General features: G+C 43.2%; 1 protein-coding gene across 1 annotated transcript in view; it reads right to left on the reverse strand.

The window, feature by feature from the left end:
* The window catches only part of EHD4 (EH domain containing 4), a 177,570-nt gene extending 155,916 nt beyond the window's left edge, over nt 1-21,654 (reverse strand). Inside the window, exon 1 of the mRNA XM_069208775.1 lies at nt 21,271-21,654. Coding sequence (XP_069064876.1) covers nt 21,271-21,491 — 221 coding nt within the window. The 5' untranslated portion in view covers nt 21,492-21,654. The remainder of the gene's footprint in view (nt 1-21,270) is intronic.
* Between the last annotated feature and the right edge of the window lie 1,354 nt (nt 21,655-23,008).

The following is a 23,008-nucleotide window of genomic DNA, read 5'->3' on the forward strand; positions in this document are numbered from 1 at the left end:
TCAGCCCGGCAAACATAGACTCAGTCAGGGGAGGGACTGCCTTTCCTGCCAGTCTCATGTCACGTGACAGTAGCCCCAAGCAAGAGGTGTGTGCATTTTTGTTTTAGGGAGTTGGGGGAGTTTTTTTTTCACTTTTTTTTGTTACAAACTTACGAGGGCGGAGCCCCGACGCCCTCATGCAGAAACTGCCAATGCGTGGCATACTTCTTTTTCAAAAACTGGCAATACAAAGTGGTGTAACGTTAAGGGATTTAATTGTGTACCACCAGCATGAACTTTATATTTCTCGGTTTCCTCTCAACATTAGCAAACGAGCATTGACAAAGCAAATAGGTCTGGCTTTAATGCATGCACAAATTGTTTTGCCATTGAAATCCGCCCTGCTGCTTTTCAGCTAAAATGGTAGCAAAAACGACTGCTTTCTGTATAGGATACACAGGAGTTAAAGAGTTGAATGTGATAAACAGTGTGACAATGGATGAAAACTGAGTGTACTTTCAGAGGTATGCCCCTTAGCTATTTAAATAGTAGCACTTTCTGGAAGGTGGAATGATACAAAATGCAGGCAAAAGCATCCAGTGAGAGGGCAATACTCCTCTGTGGGAGCCAAAGAACTCTCTATGTATATTTGAAAGAACTGGCAAAAAATATGTCTTGCAGAGTGTTTGCTGTCAAGCCAGATCAAAAAAGAAGCAAAGTATACCAAAAATAGCTTGTGCTTATCTAGAAACACTTAATTGTTATTCAGTATCCGAATGACTTGGCATATGGCTGCACATAACCGAAGACAGCAATCCCGCTCGATGACTCACTTGCTACAAACCCCCCATTGCTGCACCTACCCTTAACTCCAAAAGAATACAGACTCCTGACTGTGACTTTCCTGAATTAAATCCATAAATCCCCCCTCACCTTTACAACACTTTACAGCCTTCACCAACTTAACGTTACTCTTGAACATGCCTTTGAAACACAAGCCCGTGTAAACATTACTACTTTTCATCCACACTTTCAATTGGCACCGTAACTGACCAAAATAAGAGATATCCTAGCAAATGCCATAAAACAAGTCTGCCAAAAATTTGGATAGATACAAATAAGACCTGGGTTATGAATGAAAAATCTGGATATTTCTAGAGGTTCAGCTACAAACGTCGACCTCACCGGAAACACAAAAGTGTTTGACATGATAGCATCAGTCCACTTTCTACACCACATGGACCAATCAAACATTGCTCTTGGCTAATGACTTTGTATCACTCCTCTCAGCTGAAATCATGATCATTCGTTTCATCCTTGTAAAAGTACTCACTGCTTCCCATCTACTCTCAGATTTACTGTGCATTGTTCTCCTACCTTATCATCACTTACAGTAATCAATCATATGTTAATTCTTCATATGCTCCTTCTAATCCATTTAGTCCATAAATTAATAAATTGTTGACTTTCTCCTCTAAAGATCTCCTTTGCGATGTGTCTGATTTCAGTCAGTTCTTTAGTTCTGTCATATGCCCAGAATGTTTCAAATCTGAATAGACAGCACATTTTTTATGACCACCTCCAGCACACTCATTCTGTCCTAGCCACTGCCTAGTATCTTACCATCACTAAAATATTGGAATGCGTTTTTTAACCTCCTGCATATATTATTCCTCTATATAAAACTTCCCACACTGCACTCTACTGAAATGGCTCTCACATCAGCTCATCAAAATGATCCATAATCAATTCTTGTACTCTGATCTACCCGTATCATGTGGCACGATTTATCGTTGCACTCCTCCATCCTCTTTAAGCTCTCCAAGTATCAGAGAGAGCCTTGAAATTGATCTCTTCCTGTGTCTCCGGTTGCTCGTAGTCACCTTGCATCTGTGATAGGCATCCTGACAACTCAGTACTGGGTATGCATATATCTTCTTTGTACATCACCTCCCATTGGTAATACTGTCTCTTCTTTTCGGTTCTACATCCTCTTAGTAACACTCTTTCTCCTTCCTAGTTAACTACCCCTCCTCCATAAATATCAAGCTGCCTTATGGATATTAGTCACTGGATGGCATTACAATCAGTCATGCTGAACTCAAAGTGAGGGCCAACGATCTCCTTCATTTACTGCTCTCGTTACCCTTCTTTACCCCCATCAAATTTCCTTCTGACACTTTGACTTTCACCCCATCAGCTAGAAACCATGGTGTTCTTTTCAGAACTAAGTGAATAAAATCTTTCATCGCTGCTGTAAGGAAATGCCTCCTTGGCATGGTTACCCCCTGACTTTTTGCCTTTGCTGATGCCAAGTTAGGATTTGAAAGTGTGATGAGGCCTGCTAACCAGGCCCCAGCACCAGGGTTCTTTCCCTAACCTGTACTTTTGTTTCCACAGTTGGCACACCCTGGCATCCAGGTAAGTCCCTTGTAACTGGTACCCCTGGTACCAAGGGCCCTGATGCCAGGGAAGGTCCCTAAGGGCTGCAGAATGTCTTATGCCACCCTAGGAACCCCTCACTCAGCACAGACACACTGCTTGTCAGCTTGTGTGTGCTGGTGGCGAGAAAATGACTAAGTCGACATGACACTCCCCTCAGGGTGCCATGCCAACCTCGCACTGCCCATGGCATAGATAAATCACCCCTCTAGCAGGCCTTACAGCCCTAAGGCAGGGTGCACTATACCATAGGTGAGGGCATAGGTGCATGAGCACTATGCCCCTCCAGTGTCTAAGCAAAACCTTAGACATTGCAAGTGCAGGGTAGCCATAAGAGTATATGGTCTGGGAGTTTGTCATGCACGAACTCCACAGCACCATAATGGCTACACTGAAAACTGTGAAGTTTGGTGTAGGAGGTTGGACTGGCTTGTAGTGAGTACCAAGGGGTACTTGCACCTTGCACCAGGCCCAGTTATCCCTTATTAGTGTATAGGGTGTCTAGCAGCTTAGGCTGATAGATAATGGTAGCTTAGCAGAGCAGCTTAGGCTGAACTAGGAGACGTGTGAAGCTACTACAGTACCACAAGTGTCACTTGCACAATATCATAAGAAAACACAATACACAGTTATACTAAAAATAAAGGTACTTTTTTTATGACAATATGCCAAAGTATCTTAGAGTGTACCCTCAGTGAGAGGATAGGAAATATACACAAGATATATGAACACAATAGCAAAAATATGCAGTATAGTCTTAGAAAACAGTGCAAACAATGTATAGTTACAATAGGATGCAATGGGGACACATAGGGATAGGGGCAACACAAACCATATACTCCAAAAGTGGAATGCGAACCACGAATGGACCCCAAACCTATGTGACCTTGTAGAGGGTCGCTGGGACTATTAGAAAATAGTGAGAGTTAGAAAAATAACCCTCCCCAAGACCCTGAAAAGTGAGTGCAAAGTGCACTAAAGTTCCCCCAAGGACAAAGAAGTCGTGATAGAGGAATGATGCAGGAAGGGCACAAACCAACAATGCAACAACAATGGATTTCCAATCTAGGGTACCTGTGGAACAAGGGGACCAAGTCCAAAAGTCACAAGCAAGTCGGAGATGGGCATATGCCCAGGAAATGCCAGCTGTGGATGCAAAGAAGCTTCTACTGGACAGAAGAAGCTGAGGTTTCTGCAGGAACGAAAAGGGCTAGAGACTTCCCCTTTGGTGGACGGATCCCTCTCGCCGTGGAGAGTCGTGCAGAAGTGTTTTCCCGCCGAAAGAACGCCAACAAGCCTTGCTAGCTGCAAATCGTGCGGTTAGCGTTTTTGGACGCTGCTGTGGTCCAGGAAGGACCAGGATGTCGCAAATTGCGCCAGGAGGTAGAGGGGACGTCGAGCAAGACAAGGAGCCCTCTCAGCAGCAGGTAGCACCCGGAGAAGTGCCAGAAACAGACACTACGAGGATGCGTGAAACGGTGCTCACCCGAAGTTACACAAAGGAGTCCCACGTCGCCGGAGACCAACTTAGAAAGTCGTGCAATGCAGGTTAGAGTGCCGTGGACCCAGGCTTGGCTGTGCACAAAGGATTTCTGCCGGAAGTGCACAGGGGCCGGAGTAGCTGCAAAAGTCGCGGTTCCCAGCAATGCAGTCTAGCGAGGTGAGGCAAGGACTTACCTCCACCAAACTTGGACTGAAGAGTCACTGGACTGTGGGAGTCACTTTGACAGAGTTGCTGGATTCGAGGGACCTCGCTCGTCGTGCTGAGAGGAGACCCAAGGGACCGGTAATGCAGCTTTTTGGTGCCTGCGGTTGCAGGGGGAAGATTCCGTCGACCAACGGGAGATTTCTTCGGAGCTTCTAGTGCAGAGAGGAGGCAGACTACCCCCACAGCATGCACCACCAGGAAAACAGTCGAGAAGGCGGCAGGATCAGCGTTACAGAGTTGCAGTAGTCGTCTTTGCTACTATGTTGCAGTTTTGCAGGCTTCCAGCGCGGTCAGCAGTCGATTCCTTGGCAGAAGGTGAAGAGAGAGATGCAGAGGAACTCGGATGAGCTCTTGCATTCGTTATCTAAAGTTTCCCCAGAGACAGAGACCCTAAATAGCCAGAAAAGAGGGTTTGGCTACCTAGGAGAGAGGATAGGCTAGCAACACCTGAAGGAGCTTATCAGAAGGAGTCTCTGACGTCACCTGGTGCCACTGGCCACTCAGAGCAGTCCAGTGTGCCAGCAGCACCTCTGTTTCCAAGATGGCAGAGGTCTGGAGCACACTGGAGGAGCTCTGGACACCTCCCAGGGGAGGTGCAGGTCAGGGGAGTGGTCACTTCCCTTTCCTTTGTCCAGTTTCGCGCCAGAGCAGGGCTAAGGGGTCCCTGAACCGGTGTAGACTGGCTTATGCAGAATTGGGCACATCTGTGCCCAAGAAAGCATTTCCAGAGGCTGGGGGAGGCTACTCCTCCCCTGCCTTCACACCATTTTCCAATCAAACTTCTCAGCACAATAAATGCACACTGATGCCAGTGTACATTTTATTGTGAAATACACCCCAGAGGGCATCTTAGAGATGCCCCCTGAAACCATACCAGACTTCCAGTGTGGGCTGACTAGTTTTAGCAGCCTGCCACACCCCAGACATGTTGCTGGCCACATGGGGCGAGTCCTTATGTCACTCCGTGGCGAGTAACAAAGCCTGTACTGGGTGGAGGTGCTTCTCACCTCCCCCTGCAGGCATTGTAACACCTGGCGGTGAGCCTCAAAGGCTCACCGCCTTTGTTACAGCACCCCAGGGCACTCCAGCTAGTGGAGTTGCCCACCCCCTCCAGCCACGGCCCCACTTTTGGCGTCAAGGCCGGAGGAAATGATGAGAAAAACAAGGAGGGGTCACTGGCTAGTCAGGACAGCCCCTAAGGTGTCCTGAGTTGAGGTGACTGACTTTTAGAAATCCTCCATCTTGCAGATGGAGGATTCCCCCAATAGGATTAGGGATGTGCCCCCCTCCCCTCAGAGAGGAGGCACAAAGGGTGTAGCCACCCTCAGGGCTAGAAGCCATTGGCTACTAACCCCCCAGACCTAAAAACACCCCTAAATTGAGTATTTAGGGGCCCCCAGAACCTAGGAAAACAGATTCCTGCAACCAGAGACGAAGAAGGACTGCTGAGCTGAAAATCCTGCAGAGAAGACGGAGACACCAACTGCTTTGGCCCCAGCTCTACCGGCCTGTCTCCCCACTTCAAGAAAAACTGCAACAGCGACGCATTCCACAGGGTCCAGCGACCTCTGATGCCTCAGAGGACTACCCTGCATCTAAAAGGACCAAGGACTCCCGAGGACAGCGGCTCTGCTCCAAAGAAGAAACATCTTTGCAACAAAGAAGCAACTGTTAAAGAACACATGTTTCCCGCCGGAAGTGTGAGACTTTGCACTCTGCACCAGACGCCCCCGGCTCGACTTGTGGAGAACCAACACTACAGGGAGGACTCCCCGGCGACTGCGAGCCCGTGAGTAGCCAGAGTTGACCCCCCTGGGCCCCACAGCGATGCCTGCGGAGGGAATCCATAGGCTCCCTCTGACCGCGACTGCTTGCTTCTAAGAACCCGACGCCTGGTAAGGACCCGGCACCCGCAGCCCCCAGGACCTGAAGGATCCGACCTCCAGTGCAGGAGCGACTCCCAGGTGGCCTTCTCCCTTGCCCAGGTGGTGGCTACCCGAAGGAGCCCTCCCCCCCCTTGCCTGCCTGCTTCGCTGAAGAGACCCCTGGGTCTCCTATTGAACTACATTGCAAACCCGACGCCTGTTGGCACTCTGCACCCGGCCGCTGAGGGTGTACTTTTTGTGCTGACTTGTGTCCCCCCCGGTGCCCTACAAAACCCCCCTGGTCTGCCCTCCGAAGAGGCGGGTACTTACCTGCTGGCAGACTGGAACCAGGGCACCCCCTTCTCCATTGAAGCCTGTGTGTTTTGGGCACCACTTTGACCACTGCACCTGACCGGCCCTGAGCTGCTGGTGTGGTAACTTTGGGGTTGCCCTGAACCCCCAACGGTGGGCTACCTTAGACCCAACTTTGAACCCTGTAGGTGGTTTATTTACCTGCAAAACTAACAAACACTTACCTCCCCCAGGAACTGTTGAAAATCGCAGTGTCCAGTTTTAAAATAGCCTATTCCCATTTGTGTGAAAACCGTATATGCTATTTTGCTAATTCAAAGTTCCTAAAGTTCCTAAGTGAAATACCTTTCATTTAAAGTATTGTTTGTAAATTTTGAACCTGTGATTCTTAAAATAAACTAAGAAAATATATTTTTCGATATAAAAACCAATTGGCCTGGAATTGTCTTTGAGGGTGTGTTCCTCATTTATTGCCTGTGTGTGTACAACAAATGTTTAACACTACCCTCTGATAAACCTACTGCTCGACCACACTACCACAAAAATAGAGCATTAGAATTATCTCTTTTTGCCACTATATTACCTCTAAGGGGATCCCTTGGACTCTGTGCATGCTATTTCTTACTTTGAAATAGAACATACAGAGCCAACTTCCTACAGCTGCCAATTCAGCCAAGTAGCAAGTGTTAAATATAAAAAAACATACATCCTTATATCCTTTAAGGGCTCGGCTAGATAGAGCTTGCGCTGTTTCTTCAAGACATATTGCATATACTTTGTGGGCTTCTGGCTGCCCTTACACTTCTCATTTGCTGGCTCCATTGCTGCTCTCATATTCCTTCTCCCCATTTGTCCATGACATGCATTGGTCATGTCTCTTCCTGGGTTTAGCCCTCCCCGAGAGCAGGGTCCCATTGAACTATCCCTCAACTGCTTTCATTTTAGGATCTTTCAGGAACTATTTTCTTTGTTAAAAAAAAAAGCACCAGACACAAACGCACATGCTTGCTGTGCATTCAAGACAGAGGTCAAATAGCTGCTTCACCCATCCCACCCCCCCCCCAATTGCTGCTTGTTAAAACATGCAATTACACTACAAACAGCTTGTATTTAAATTGTTCCCCCCCCCCTCACACACCCGCTCTTGGCTCACGCTCACTGTTTCCCGCTCAAAAAGCCTTTCCGTGGAAAGTATACACAGCCTCGCTGTGTCAGATTCACCAAATACATAGTAATTAGTACAAGTCAGAGAATTCTGCTGATTTCAATTTTCATGCGATATTGACTGATGCCAGGTACATTTCCTTTAAGCAACATTGGGATTCTTTTCAGCCAACCACACATTTTTGACCAAGCGCTTGTTCGACCTCTACTGGGAACGAGCAGCTGTAGCTTGCTACCTATACAAACCATCTGCAGTCTTGGTCCCTAGAACCAAAAAACCGAGGTCACATTCAGACCCACAGCAGGTGATATTCTGTCAGCTATTTGAACAAAATCTACTTGGAAAATATAGTGAGTTAATAACTGTAGATCTAGTCCCATCGATATTCAGAAATTAGGCACCACATACAAAACCCTGACAAACATGTAAACTACAATTTTACTTGATTGGCTATTGTAAAGAGACCAAATCGTCACTCTTTGCAAATCTATTGTTCCTAACGCTGTAAACCATAATTCTAACATGGCAGCTGAGCATCAAAAGATATTGAGTTCTATCTCTAACTTCTCTTGTGTCTTTGATAAGATACTAACTGTGGCTGGTTTGGTGGGTTCACATACAAATATTTTTATTTTTTTAATTGCTTCCTAAAGGCACCGAGTCATGATGACCACAGCGCTCCTTGGTTGGAGGTTCAGGTAGGTTTGCATGCAGATGTATGCCCGCCAGCCCATCTCCTGTCCCCACCATCTTCGTTTGCAGTATACAGTTCCATCTCAGCCTCTGTAGTATGCGGAACTGGTATTGCTAGTCAGTGAGGGCCATCTGCTGCTGTGAATGGCTAACGGGGAGGAACTGTACATAAAGGGGCAAGTTCGATCCACTCAGCCGCACCTCAAAATAAACACCGAACTTTTCTACGTCTGCAGCCTGGAAGAGCCTTTGCTTGAAACTTCCATGTATTGTTCGCTTTTTACTCACAGGAACATCATATTAGGCATTTTAAAATAACACTTTCTATTTAGGTTGCATTATAATTCAGGTACTGTTTCTTGCAGCAGTGTTGCCCCGCTAGGGCTGCCAGTGGACAGAAGGTTGAATCTTCCTTTCTGAGATTCGAACTTGCAACCTTGTCTGTAACTGCGTACTTCAGTGATGGAGTCACTGAGCCATCCTGCTGCATGCAGCGGTTGTTTATTTCAGCTAGCATGTTTTAACAAGGACTATGATGCATTATTCTACTCTTGTGACATTTGAAAAGCAGGAAAAGGCTGTGTTGGATCAGCTTTTATGATATTTGAACACATGATTTACAAGCATTCATCACAGTGAGCCATGCAGCTGCCTGTGTAAAGCAAGGTTTGCTGGATCATCCAATTATTTCTACTCCATACATGAGCAGGGGCATAGCTATAAGTGATTCAAACTCTAATCTTCCTTCCATGTTTCTTCTTTTCTCACCTGCGCATCTGTTTTGCATCTTTGAATCCCAACACCCCCGTCCATGTTGTTTCTTCTCCTCCAATCCCCATCCCTATTTCTTCTCCCTCTTTCCCTGCCCAGTTCCCGTTTCTTCTCCCTCCTCCACCAGCGCCGTCAATGTGCCCCACTCCAATTCAAAACAATCTGCCCCGCTCCAATCCGCACCACACTAAACCACCCAAATCCAAGCCATCCTACCTCAATGCAATCTACCCCAAACCAGTCTAATCCACCCCAAACCAATCCAATCCACCCTAAACCAATCTAATCCACACCAAACCAATCCACCTCACCCCATTTCAATCCATCCCACTACGATCCAATCCACCCCATCCAGTACACCCACTCACCTCAATCTAATTCACAACACACAGGCTTCGAAAAATCTACTCGCTCACTCACTATGGCGAGTCAGATTTTATCAGGTCAAGCTATTTTTAAAACCACTGATCTGTTCTGGGGAGTGAACTTAAACTGGGAAAGAACAGGTGTTCAGTTCATTCAGAAAGTGAATGAGCAATAAAGATGCCTTTAAATCTTGTTTTCATCTTGACACATTTGCTGTCTGTTCATGGATAGAGATCAAATGTCAGTTTGTCTGTTTCGACTTGCTGATTATTTTGTAACTGAAAATGTTTTTTAATTTTCTTTCACTTACTACAGTTAGAAGCTTTTGTCAGGTGAGTTGTCTGAATCATTGTGAAACAACAGCTGTAAGAGGTCAGTTTGTTTTCAAACACACATTTAAATAGCTTGTAAATGAAAATGACAAATATTTAAAAATATATCAGGAATTAGGAAAGACACAAAACCCAAGATTTAAACAGGAGCAAAACAAATTATAACACTTCAATTAGTGATTTCCAAATGATAAATATTTTCAGAAACTTGATTTCCATACATTTTTGTTTGTATACTATATAGTTTTATCAGTAAAACCGCATGTCCGTGGGAACTTTTGTGGCCATTTCAATGAAAAGTCTGCTGAAAATGAAAATAATGAATTTATTAAACGTGATAGTTTTTAAACATGGTTTGAGAACATTCCTGCCCCCGCCCTGAAGACAATGCTGTTAATGAACTAAGAGGCAAGTAAGGGGTCATGTGTATCCTGCATGTGGCTAAATTTGTATTATATCTGGAGTAACATTTTTGTCTATTAAATCAAACAAGAGTTTTTGTACATCAGACATGCTGAACTTGCATATTTAAAGATGCTCTTATATGTGATAGTGAATTAAAAGGTGTCTCAGTGAATTAAACGATTTGTCCAGGTTCTCATAATTTGAAACCAGTTTATGGGTCAAGAGCATTACAATTAGGTTGAGTAGATTACTTAAGTTACTAGACCTGCATGTCTAACAACACTTTTATGATTTTCAAGATCTGCCACTACCTCAGTCCACTTCAACCCACTACACCCCACTCTACGACGCTCTCTACCAATGAACTCTACAACACACTACTCACACTACTCCAACAAATCCACTCTACACTCCCCCACTCCACTGTAGGACACTAAACGCCACTAACTTTTCAATGGTAACGGAATTTACAAGATTTCCGAACAGTACTGTAAAAAACAGAAAAACAAATTTGTGGTGCCATATTCATCTATAACTTGATTTCACAAACACATGATTATCAAAATTGTAAAGAGACATGTGAACTCTATGGTATCGGACAAAAGGTGATTCCAAACCCTACAGCCAAGAAAGGCCTCAACCCTGTTTTCATGATGCATTTACTTCTTTCAACATTGTAAGACATTACTGGTCCCGAGCCACCCCACTGTCTTAAATGGAGCTCTTAACATTTCAAAGTCCTAATAGATGGAGGCAGCCCTCAGCAACCTGGGTAGAATGTTATAAAATATAGAATTATAGATGGGTAACTATGAATTATTTTTAACCAGGGTGTTCAGAGTAATATCAAAGAATGAAGCTTTAGTCTATGATGTCACTCAGAACCCCTGCGTGAAAAACATCCCTGTAATTCACTTTTTACCTATGTTTTATGGTATGGATGACCACCCCCTCCCCAAAACCACCTGGCCCTGTTACACCTGCTATGCAGAGACCAATGAGTCATGTGCCAGCCATGCTTTTAACTCCCTGGCCCAAACTAAAAAAATACATTACCCGCCATACTAAAACAAACCCCCACCAGCTTCCCTGCCTTCTTTCCATCCTCCCCCTGCAACGGTGCTTCCTGATTTTAGTAAAAGCAGACAATCCGCGCTGCGAGGATCGAGACCGCTGTTGCCTGGCCTGGAAGGCCTTTATGGCTTAGTAAAAGTGAGTAACGAGTTTTGTTATAAACTGTTGCTACGTCAGGCTCTCTCTAAGAGGCATAAGCAATAAGTCTCAAATTACAATAGCCAAAAAACTGGGTGTGTGGCCAGTTACTTGTTGTTCCCAAATTTTGGAACACCCACAATTAAGAGCAAACAATACATTCTGGTGAAAAACGGTTTTTATGCACACACCGTAAAACATTCTTTTTACACACATTTGTAAATATAGCGCTGGCACAAACGGTTTTAAAATGTAAATGTTCTCAAGCTACTTAATGTTAAAATAATACAACACAAGTGGGATTGCACCAAACGACTGGAAATCAAAACTAAAGCAAAGACTCGCACTTGGGGAAATCTAGAGAAAACGTATTTCTTTAGTTTTAATGTTCTATATTAAGAGTGAAAAAGACCATGGAAACAATTTTGAGACAAGTATTGCAATTCGAAAAAAATAACTGTGTGGTGTCAGTTAACAAGGGAACGAGATTGCATGTTCAGCGATTTATAGATTCGGCATATTCTGACTATGCTACTAGCTAGCACGCTTGAAGATATGATAAAGTGGTTCACTTATGGTGACATTTAGAGATCCAGGTTTGCAACTGACGTTAGAGGAATAGAAGCCGTGACATGGGAATTCAGAAGGTGCATTTTCAGGGTTCACTTAAATTTGATTTAGTGATTTCAGTCACTAGACCTGCAGGTCTAGTTACATATCTATGATTTTTCGAGGCCCGACCACTACCTCAATTCATATGTGATATGCTAAAATGTACAGGTATTAGAGACCTGGTTGCAGCATGAAGGACAGCCTTTAAAGGAGCCAGGCTTTCCTCGGGTGGCAAGTGAAAAGGGCATTCCCAAAGATGAGACATTAGGGTACAAGAGACAGCACTGCAGTATTAAGACCAGAAGATTTAAAAAAAAGATTAGCAGTTTTAATTTACATTCTGAAAATATCTGGATAATACTCACAGTAGTGAACAGAGATAGCTGCACCATGTTTCACTAATTAATTGTAAGAAAGTTGGATATTAATTGAGGTGGCGCCTGCCCACCACAAGATATAAGTCTGCAAACCTATCAAGTTAAACACACAGCGTTAACAATTTAAACCTGAGCTCAACCCCTTTTTCCTTCTCTGTGGAGTAACTCTCTTTGGTAGCTTCCAAGGCTCCCATGACCACAGGTAAAAGCACTTAGGAGCCAGAAGGACCCAGTTGTAAATGGTCAACCAGACACTACAGGGAAATAACCTCTTGTAGATGTTTTTAAGTCCCTGCACCACACAGAGGTCAGCCAAAAGGCTTATGGACTCCACTTCTTAGTCTGGGGTACAAATGGGAGCTGGTCCAGCTCTTCAGGTCTCCATATAGGCCAGACAGCAAACTTTTCCTCGTCTGTTCACCCACTGGTCCAGATGTGTTCTGAGGAGAAGAGGCGAGGTGCAACTTTGATATAATTCACTGGTCAGTAAGGGGGTGTCTCCTGGACACTCCCTAACCAATGAGCACAAAGTTCCACGGGGTAACTCCTCCCTCATTAGCAACACATCATGTTTGCCTTACCGTAAACCAGTGTTTCCCAACCTGAGTGTCGCAACACACTAATGGTGGGAGAGCCAATTTTTGGTGGGTCGCTAAAGACCAAGTAATAATTAAACATACTTTTAAATTGTATAGTTAGCTTGTCAATTTTCTGTGCTTCAAAGGAAGAGGTCAAATGTCAGGCTGTGTCTTCTGACAAAGTGGTACTTATTTATTTATTTTTTTACTGTGGGGATTGGCGTTTACAAACTCCTCTCACTCTGCAGTCAGAGAAATACAATTAAAAATAATTATGTGACAATTATGCTGGGGCACAGGGAGTGTGAAAGGAAAGGCTGCAGAATGTAATTTTTGTAACACAACAAACAGTAAACTGTAAATGACTGTACACCTTTAGCAATTAGGAAAGAAAAACGTAAGTACTTTTTTGTTATTCTGAAGTGTGAGGGACACAAAGATTTTATTAGGATCAAAACATAGCAAGACATTTTACTTGGTGATGCACAAATGATAAATATTCCCAGAAACCCGATCTCCACACATAATTTGTGTGTAATATAGTTTTAGCAGTAAAACTGTTTGTCAGTGCAAATTTAGGGTTCATTTCAATGGAAATGTGCTGTCTTAAATAACAGGGTGCTACCACACAATGCTTTAGTTACCAAACAAAAACAAACAAAAAAAAAAAGCCTACATCAGGTCTGTTAAATCTAGATGAGTCGCAAAGGTTTGAGGTTCTAAAAATTGGGTTGTGACTCTAAAAAAAAGTTTGGGAAGCACTGCGATAAACTATTCCACGATGCACCATCCTTAGTGAAATCCAGCATGACAGAGCCATTCATCCTCTGTGGAGGCTGGGGGCCAATCCATTGGTGTGTCTAGGGAAATGAGCTGTGCTCTCCTTTTCAACCAGTCCAAACTAGTAATTGGATCATCTCCTCCCACTGGGATGAAGCCAGGATGGCTGCAATGTTCCCTGGGATCAAAAGGCTTTTCTTCACCAGGTCTTACTTTACACGTAACTATGAATAGGCACATTTCACCCTGCTCCCTTACAAGTCAATTAAGTTCCTGAATCCTCTCTAACTTCCTGTCTTGAAAGGAAATGAGTGTGAGGAAGCGCAGACTTATACTCAAAATGAATATGAAATGTTTATGAACTAATGCAGAATAATGCCGCATAGAAAATGTGTTATTGTGTTTTTGCTAAATGTGCCCACGGGGAGTGGCCACCAATGTATACAATAACTAATGGAACTGACTAATAATGAAGAAATAATGTGTTAATGAATGTGTTCTAAACTAGTATTAAAAGTTATATGCTAAGGTTTTGCTAATAAATCATTGGTGTTTAGTTAGCATGAGTCGAGGCCTAGCTGCCCGGTTTTCATATTAAATGTGTTTTTTCTAACGTGCAGTGTGCTGACTTGCTGAAGGACATTTTACTTGTATTTTTCCAAAGCCAGAAAATGAATGTAAACGTAGTAGATCCGTTCCCATGAAATTCGACTTGCCCAGAGAAGACATTTCTTGCAAATGCAACTCAGTAGACTAGCATAGGTACAAGGTCGCCTGAACAGTTATAGACAATGGAACTACTGACTAAAGATGCAAAAGGACCACATGAGTATGAAATCATACCGGACATTCTGCTCAATGAAGACGTCAATCACAGGAACAAAAACTGCGTGAGAACTGTTATGGGGTGACAAAATTTGATAGTATAACTGCTAAATTACTGGACGTAGATAATGGTGCATCAAAACGAACCAATAAGGAATTAGGGGATTGTACCACAGAAAAGGGATAAAAACCTTTGACACAAGGAGAGGACAGGAGATTGCGAACTATTGTGCTATTACCCCGTCTCTACGTCACTTTGCCAAAAGACTCTGCTGACTTATTCTTAAATCAATTTATCCTTACTTTGCCTGTTTCATGCTGCTCCTCCTTAAGAGGGAAGTGTTTTTCCTTCCCTGTCTTACTGAACTTTGCTGATGGCGAACCAACTGAGGTCCTGAGGACGAAGACTGAATCTGTATGCTGACCCTAACGGAGGGTAACTATATGATGATGAATTGTAATTGTCTGTTTGCCTTTCCTTTCTAGGTACCAACTGCTTCTTTTGACAGAGACCATAGTTAAATGTTTTACAAATTGGTGTTACCAAATTATTTAGCATGAAGCCCAACATGCCAATGCTAATTCGAGGTTAGATGTGGGGTTCACTAAACTGACTTAAATAGACAAATGACTGAAACAATGCTTTGTTGAATAATGTGCTAATGATACTCTGCTAAGGTTAACCCATGTTGACGTCGTGCTATGTTCTAATATTTGTGATCTTTGCTTTGATGAAATCCTATTCGAGTTATCATATTACAACAATGGTGATGTGTTTCATGGTTTTGAGACTAATAAATCTGCTAGTAGATTTGTAATCAATAGGGAATAAATATCATAAAATCGTACTAAATTAGTGTGGTTATTCATGACTGAAAAGTCATGGTGGTTCCTGAGTCTTATTGATAATGTTATTGACATGTTGTTTAGCTATCTCGTCTTAAGGTGTCTTCAATCAGGGTCAAAAGGTTCCCCAGCCTAAAACAAGTCCCAGAGTGAACTCATTAGTTAGATTGGGACGCGTTAGCAAGTACATACATCACACAAGGTTTTCCTGCCAAACGGCCAAGGGATTGTCTCTGTTGTGGGAAAAGATTTCACACTTCATCAAGAGGAAAGCACAGAAAGGGGGACAGCTCTAGTAGGATAATGCTAGTAATTCTACTAGAGCTTCAGGCAAGAAAAGTATAGCCATCTAAAAACTAACATTCCAGTAGACGTATCAAAAATTTAATTTCACCACTTAACTGTATTGTTAGTGTTTGAATGGATCTTGTTGCTTATTCTAAACCAAAGTTTACTTTAGTTTTTCCTCGCAGTAACAGCTACATCCCTATATAGTGAAAAAAGCTTTTGGGGACTAATCACTGTAAAAACATGACAACCTTAAATTCAGGCACAACTTTCAAATGTCAGGTCCACATCTTGTGGGCCTGCTAATGGTTGGCTTACTTACTATTTAAAAGTAGGGTTCATTGCTGTGAAAAAGGGTTACTTTGACAGGTATGCTTGTAGGCATAAATGCTGCAGCAGTGAGAATACTCATGTAGGCCTAAAGCCTGGTCACTCTGGTGGATGGCATAATACATGCTACCGTCAACAGGTGACATTTAATTTCCATGCTACTGGTGTAGTGTCTGCACCATATATTAAGATAGTAGTGGTTACACTTGCCAAATTGGAGTTTAGCCCATTTTACCATATTTAGGAGTCGCAGCACTAACACTGGAGACTGGACAGTAGTATACTACTGTGCAAAGTTTAAAAACCAACAGCCTCAGTTATAAAAATAAAGGGGCTAACAATTCACAAATTTGCATTTTTTCACAATAATCAATGTAAGGCCTTGCTCTGATACAGTTTTAACAGAGACATTATAAATGTGCTGAATTTGCTGCAGCTTAATATATATTTATCTTCTTCCCCGTTATGTGTTACTTTTGTTGGTTAAACACGTTCATTTATTGATGGGGAAGGGATTAACACGAAAAGGAACAGTTGTATGTCACCATAGTGAAGAAGGAGCAGTACAGGTTCTACCTAGTTAAACTGTTTATGTACAATGACATATAAACAACATGCTGAACTAACATTTGAGCAATTCTGCAGGGGACGTAGCATCCTGCTGACCAGGAATCAGACCGCTTTTATATACATGACACTCACTATAAAATTTGCCTGACTTCTGGTTGAGCATAGATATATGTAGGCATTCTGAAGCTGTGCTTTGAAAAAACACGATTACAGGATACCACATAGCATGGCAGCTAGCTTTTTTTTTTTACATGTTTATTTATTGGTATTTCGGTTAGCACGTCATCTTAGTCACAGGATCATTTTTACTGTTAAAATCTTACAGGTCACATGTTCATGACAAGCATTACTTAACCATCATACACTGTTGTCCTTCAGTATGCACCCGCTCCGATTAACCCCTGCCTTGCTCTGCATATAGAACAACCAAGCACAGTGTGCAGTGCGAGTTACCAATGCTTCTCCGGTTTGTGCGTTGTGTGCAAGAGGCCGAGTGGCTATACACCACATGCATCAACTCAAGACTCTCAGATACCTAACTACTTCAAGTAGTAAAGTAAACAATCTTAACAAATTTAAACAAGACAACTTGCCCAGACTAAGTGGTCTGCAGGTGTGTCCGCAAGCTCGCGGGACCCGGCATGACAACAGACCGCAGGCTTCCCACACCCTCGTCTGGGGGACCCAGGTGTCCGCCACAATAGCGACCTGCATGGCAGCTAGCTTAATGCCTTTCCTCACTTTGATACACGAAGGTGTGTGGGCCCTACATCCTAAGCTACTGTTATAGTATCCCTTAATGCTGGAAACAAGAACTCTTATCCTAATGTCAGAAACTACCTGAAAGAAATAGAGAAATGTTATAACAATCATACCTTTAATTTGTAAAACATAATACCGTGCTTGTGTGAAGAGACACTGGTGAAGGTGTTGGCAAAGGCCAAATGTGGACTTTTACCTACATAATCAAAATGGGGAAAAAAGCTTTCCTAATAACCTATAGGGTGTGATTTTTGATGACTCATCAAATTCTCTAATTTATAACATCCAGGGAAAGGCAGCGAATTTCATGAAAACACACACTGAGGAGCTATCAAAGTCAGTTACCCAGTTTACGGTCATCATTTTTGGAATTATTGATATTGTTTCCTGCATATATTTCAAATAAAAATGCCTTACATTAATCAAAATGCACAAAATGTACTTTGTTCCTTGTGATTGCCTTATTGACTCCTAATAAACCAATGTATGTTGATACTAACAATATATACATCATTTCCTCTATTTACAGATCATTATAGTAACATTACCCATCATGCCTTTAGAAAAGAACTGATTATTTCAAATAGTCAGTGCTGACAAACGGAATCAGTATCTTGTTTTAACTAAATATCGACAAGAACATGCATGAGTTAGCAAGTGTTCGTTTTCCTGCCATCTAAAAAGTATACATTCTTGCAGAAGAACGCATGTGACAATTTAACATTTTTATATGGTGATCTTGCAATGAAGTGTATTAGGGTGCTTTCCAGGTAGCTCAACCTATCATTTTACATATAAGCAAAGAACATCCTAAATAGAATGTACATCAGTAATCTGAATCTTGAATGTATGAAGAACAGCATGGTGTGTCCACACCAAAAAAAAGAAAAATCAATGCACAGATTATAGCATTTGGCGTGGTCTTGCCTTGCAGATCGAGTTTATATTTATAAAAAACATGCTGTATAATCTTTCCGCTGATGAAGAAGGTTTTGCACTTACTAAATGTACTCAGTGATGGCCATTTGTCAATAGAACCAGACTGATCCCATGAAGGTGATGTAAGCCCATTTACTACTGAAAATTCCAGATGAAGGTGGTCCTGCCAATAAAGTGTATACACTTGGTGCTTTAGCTACCCGAAAAAGATGATCTTGCTTAACCTGTAAATACCTTTAGTACTGTTAAAGTGATTAACTTGTTTTTTTGCTCATACAATATTCACATGACATTAGACATTATTAGACCTCAGGTTCATGGCCTCTCCCAACCGGTATAGCCCTCGACAGAGGGCTATATTAAAACTAATAACCGGTGATGGGTTTGCAACTTATTACATGTAGAGGTGGCATTACATAGCTGATGAAGGTGGTCTTTCCAGGGTTTCACATCCCTCTAGCATTGTAAATTGATCAAGGAGATCTTCCTCTAACTGTACACACTATGCATTCCCACTAAATGAAACATATGAAACTACTGCAGTTTGGAAAATGAATAAATAGGTGCATCCAAGTCTAACTAGGTCTTTTTCTCAAAAGCTACTGGCAACATCTCTGGTGCTCAGCAAGGAAGATTTATTTCCCCTGGTCCTGTCCAAATTTTACACTGCCCTTGTAACTTGCATTTTAGAATGCTATGCTTTTTTATGTGTATCCGTATAGCACACAACGCACCCGGAAGGGCACCCTAGTGCATCAGTCATCACGGCTACATGATAGCCAGATTGACCTCAATACATATCATAAACCACTTAAACTGGCTGTGAGTTAAGTGACTGCCTCAATGGCCAGAGAACAAGTGCTGCCATTTTAGACATTTACCCCTAACCCTTTCCATTAACCTAGTGCATATCCTTAGGGCATCCACAGACAGCATTGAAAGGTGTGAATTTAGCCATAGCCTTGACAGAGAACTCTCCTTTGAAATATTTACCACAAACAATACATTGCTGTGAATCTACCTCAAATGTCATTACAGAACTGTTTGACATACATAATCTCTAGGTTTTACTAATACAACACTGAACAGCATCCCTCAAACTGACATCTCCAACCTCCACTTAATACTCTACTCATCCTTCATTTTAGATGCGGACCATATAGCCCTGCCTCCGAAAAACCCTCTATTAAGAAACAATCACAATTCAACATCTTTTGCATCTCATTATATTATGTCCTACCCACAAAGCTGAAACCAGAAAGAGATTTACTAAAGTTCCTCAGACTCGCCTCTCAGGATCAACTTTCCAACTACACAACTCTGCATCCAGAAGAACGCAGGCAGGTCTGATAAACTGCAGTTAGCTAACTGTCTTTACCAGTCAGAGTATCCTAGCAAACCAACTTAATGTTTCACCGTTACTTCAGAAAGGATTTTTCATCTTGCTGTCTCCGCACAGAAGTCTAGACAGGATACCTTGTGATCCAGCTTGATACTGGAACATGGTATGTCGTATACTTATATATTGTAAGCGTACTTTATTGAGTGTTGGAATGTTCTGTCAAGGGCGTTCTACTTCTGGGGGCATACATGTATTCCGATTCCAGATTGCGACTGGAGGGAAGTTGACAGTTGGAGCTAGACTTAATGGATGTCAGCTTGAGGGCTTGATTTTTTATCTGTGAAACTACAAAATAATTACAGATTCAGAACTTACCTGGTGTCAGAGAACGTTTCATTAACTACAACAGATATCCTTGGTCACTAGGTCATTCCTCAATCACTACTACCAGTGACCAGTCAGGTACTTTTACGCAAGGTCTAATTTGAGTGGGAATCTAACATCTCAGAACATTTCCATTATTAGCTGAAGCAGCAGCTGAATCCTTTTTTCAGTCCTGCCCTCTCTAACAACGCATTCTGAGATAGCTTCTGAGTATTTGTAAGGGTCGACGATTTTGTCACAGTCTATTAAAAAAACTTAAATAAAATAATTGCCTGTCATTAACATTAACAATCCCAATTGTGGTACCGGGTAACTGTATTGCATGATTCAAGCGTAAAAAAGTACTTCCGCCTGATGTCCAAGGAAAGAGAAGAAAAACCCTTAAAAGTAATATAATTTACAGCAATACATTTGTCAATTTGCATGCTTGATGAAGGCTGTCTTGTACGTAGTGTAAAAGTAACCAGCATTATTGTCTGAAGGTCAGATTGCTGCTCTTTGCAATACTCTGAATATGCGTTTACTCGACAAACCTGGGGAAGCTGGTCTCACCCATACATAGATAGTGAAGCCTGTACATGAATATCATTAGTTGTCCACGACAAAAGAACCACTCTGTTCATCGAGCATAATACAAAAACTCTTCCCACACAAGCCATGTTTTAAACTCACACTCATCAGTCAAGGATAACAAACGCCATAGCCTTCACACATCCACCAAAGAGAAGAAATTCGAGCATCGGGAATTTTTGATGATGGTTTGACAAGGTGTACATACAAACTTGGCTTGTCCCCGCTGGCCAGGCACTCAGAGTTTTTCAAAGCCTTAAAGTGTCATGTGTTGTGGTTTAAGTAGCTCAGTCAGTTCAGCTTCTTTTTCATTTTGCATGTTGAGACTAAGAGGAGAATCAAAACTGAAGGTACACGAATGAAAATTTTAGAACCAAGACTGAATCACTTACTGACGCCTGACAGGAAAGCACTGGCGAAGTCTGAGCTACTGAAACCCGATTAAGGTGGAGTTATATTTAGTCAGCTCTGCGCATTACTAGTAACAACTTTTGGCGGTTTCGATTGTTCAGTACATACAGCACAAATGTCACCCGATTCGCGTCTTAAGGTCGCGACACACATTTCGCACTGTGTAAATATCATGAATGTCGCCTTGTCCGTCAAGATAACTGCAAATTATTCAGTGAACTCGTCATGGCTGGCAGTTTCATCCAATGTTAGGTTTTTAGACAGCTGCGCCTACAAAGCGGTGTCAGCCTATGTTCAATCGGAATATTAAAATAGAAACTACGAATGCCAGATTACAGCAGGTCTGCCTTCGGGGACCTCGCGGAGATCGAGCCAGTAATGTCCGGACACTCGCTACTGCACGTACCTGATGAAAGTTGTCTTGCCCGTGCTATACTGTCCCACCAGCAGCACCATGGGCTTGTTCTCGAAGTCGGCCTCCTCCAGCGCCGGTGAGTGGAACTCATGGAAGCGGTAATGCTCCTCCAGCGGCAGCAGCTTTCCGTGGTACAGCGACTTCAGCCCGCCCGTCACCGTCTGAAGCACGTCGGGCTTCTCCGCGCTCTCCTTATTCATCCAGCTGAACATGGTGCCTGCTCGCGTGCCCCTCTGGCCCTTCCAACCGCAGAAACCGTCACTCGGAGTCGGGCCGCACTGAGCGCGCGCCACCTGCCAGGACCAGCGAGAGTCACGAGCACAAGCCCCGCGCTAAGCCCCGCAACCGGCTGTACCAGGAAGCGCTGACGTAAGCGGCTACCACGCCCACCCCCGGCCATACCGTGGTTCCCGTCCGTGCCAGCCCATAGTACGTCACCGCCCGCGAGCCACACACAGCCTCGCACATCCGCCACGTCACTTCTCACACCAGCCTGCATCGTTACCAATCTCAGCTCAAAACCGCAGCACTCTTCCCATTCAATGTGGTCAACACCGCTTCCCACTGCTGCACCCTCCCTGAGGCCACAGCACCCCCCGGTTGTACAGTACAGTAAGCATCTAAGCAGGATATATTCATTAGAGGTATCCCAAAAAGACCGCAGAGCTGTTCAAAGCAGCCAGCACTCTGAAAACCATAACACTGTGCGTCTGTCTCTCCCACCTCATCATCCACAAGACAGCTATGTGCTGAGTTCCGTAACCGCATCTCAGCGGTCCCCACACAATATGGAAACACATCCTACTACAGTGCTTAAGTTGAGCCGGTGGTTTCCGGTGAGGGCACCAACACAATTTTGATGGCTGGCTCTTCTTTTTCTGCCCCAGCATTTACTGTGAGCAAAAGACACATATGAGAAAGACGGAGAAAGAGAAAAACGAAAAAGTGCCACAAAGGGAGAAAGCAGAAAGCTGCAAAAGTGAGCTGAATGGGCAGGGTTTGTCTGTAAATGGATTAAAGAGGCCTGAAATGGCTTTAGGATTAGGCAGCCTCAGCTTTCTGTGCTCGCACAATTAATTATAGGAGCTGCGGGTTTCAAAGGAGAGCTTTGGGCATCAGCACATTTTTATTTACAAATTAAGCACTGCCTATGTAGGATGACAAAAAAAGGCAACACCTTTCCAACCACACACTCTACACAGCGTAGGTTGCTACACATGTAAGTAAGCACTTCAGTGTGTCACACAGATGTAGTAAGTACTATATGAATGCTGCAATACAGTACCATTCAACAATGACCATTGTGAATCCCTTAGTGCTTCAGCGTAAAAAAATTGTCAACATCAGCATTCAGTTACATCCCAGAAAACTCTAACTTGACTAACATTTATGTTGATCAGGTGCGTCAGGAACCTTTCATTGTTATCACTAAAGCCTTTTCAGTAGTTCAATAAGATGGTAGGACTACTGCTAGCACCCTACAATGAGGAGTGGCCCAAGTGATGAAGCATGCCACCCTAGTTTAGTGCAGGGCCCATCATCCTTTAAAAACACATTTTTAAGACACACCTAACACAGGACAGGCCCTTGACACACTCTTGAGTCACATACACTCACCGTTCTCCTGTGTAATGGTTGTTTCTGAGTCAGTTCCATGGGAGGATTTCCTCTTGTTGACTGATTCCTTCTCCCTCCTACTAGGCTAATGAATACATCACACACAGAGCTA

This window comes from Pleurodeles waltl, chromosome 9, assembly GCF_031143425.1.
Source record: "Pleurodeles waltl isolate 20211129_DDA chromosome 9, aPleWal1.hap1.20221129, whole genome shotgun sequence".
NCBI lineage: Eukaryota > Metazoa > Chordata > Amphibia > Caudata > Salamandridae > Pleurodeles > Pleurodeles waltl.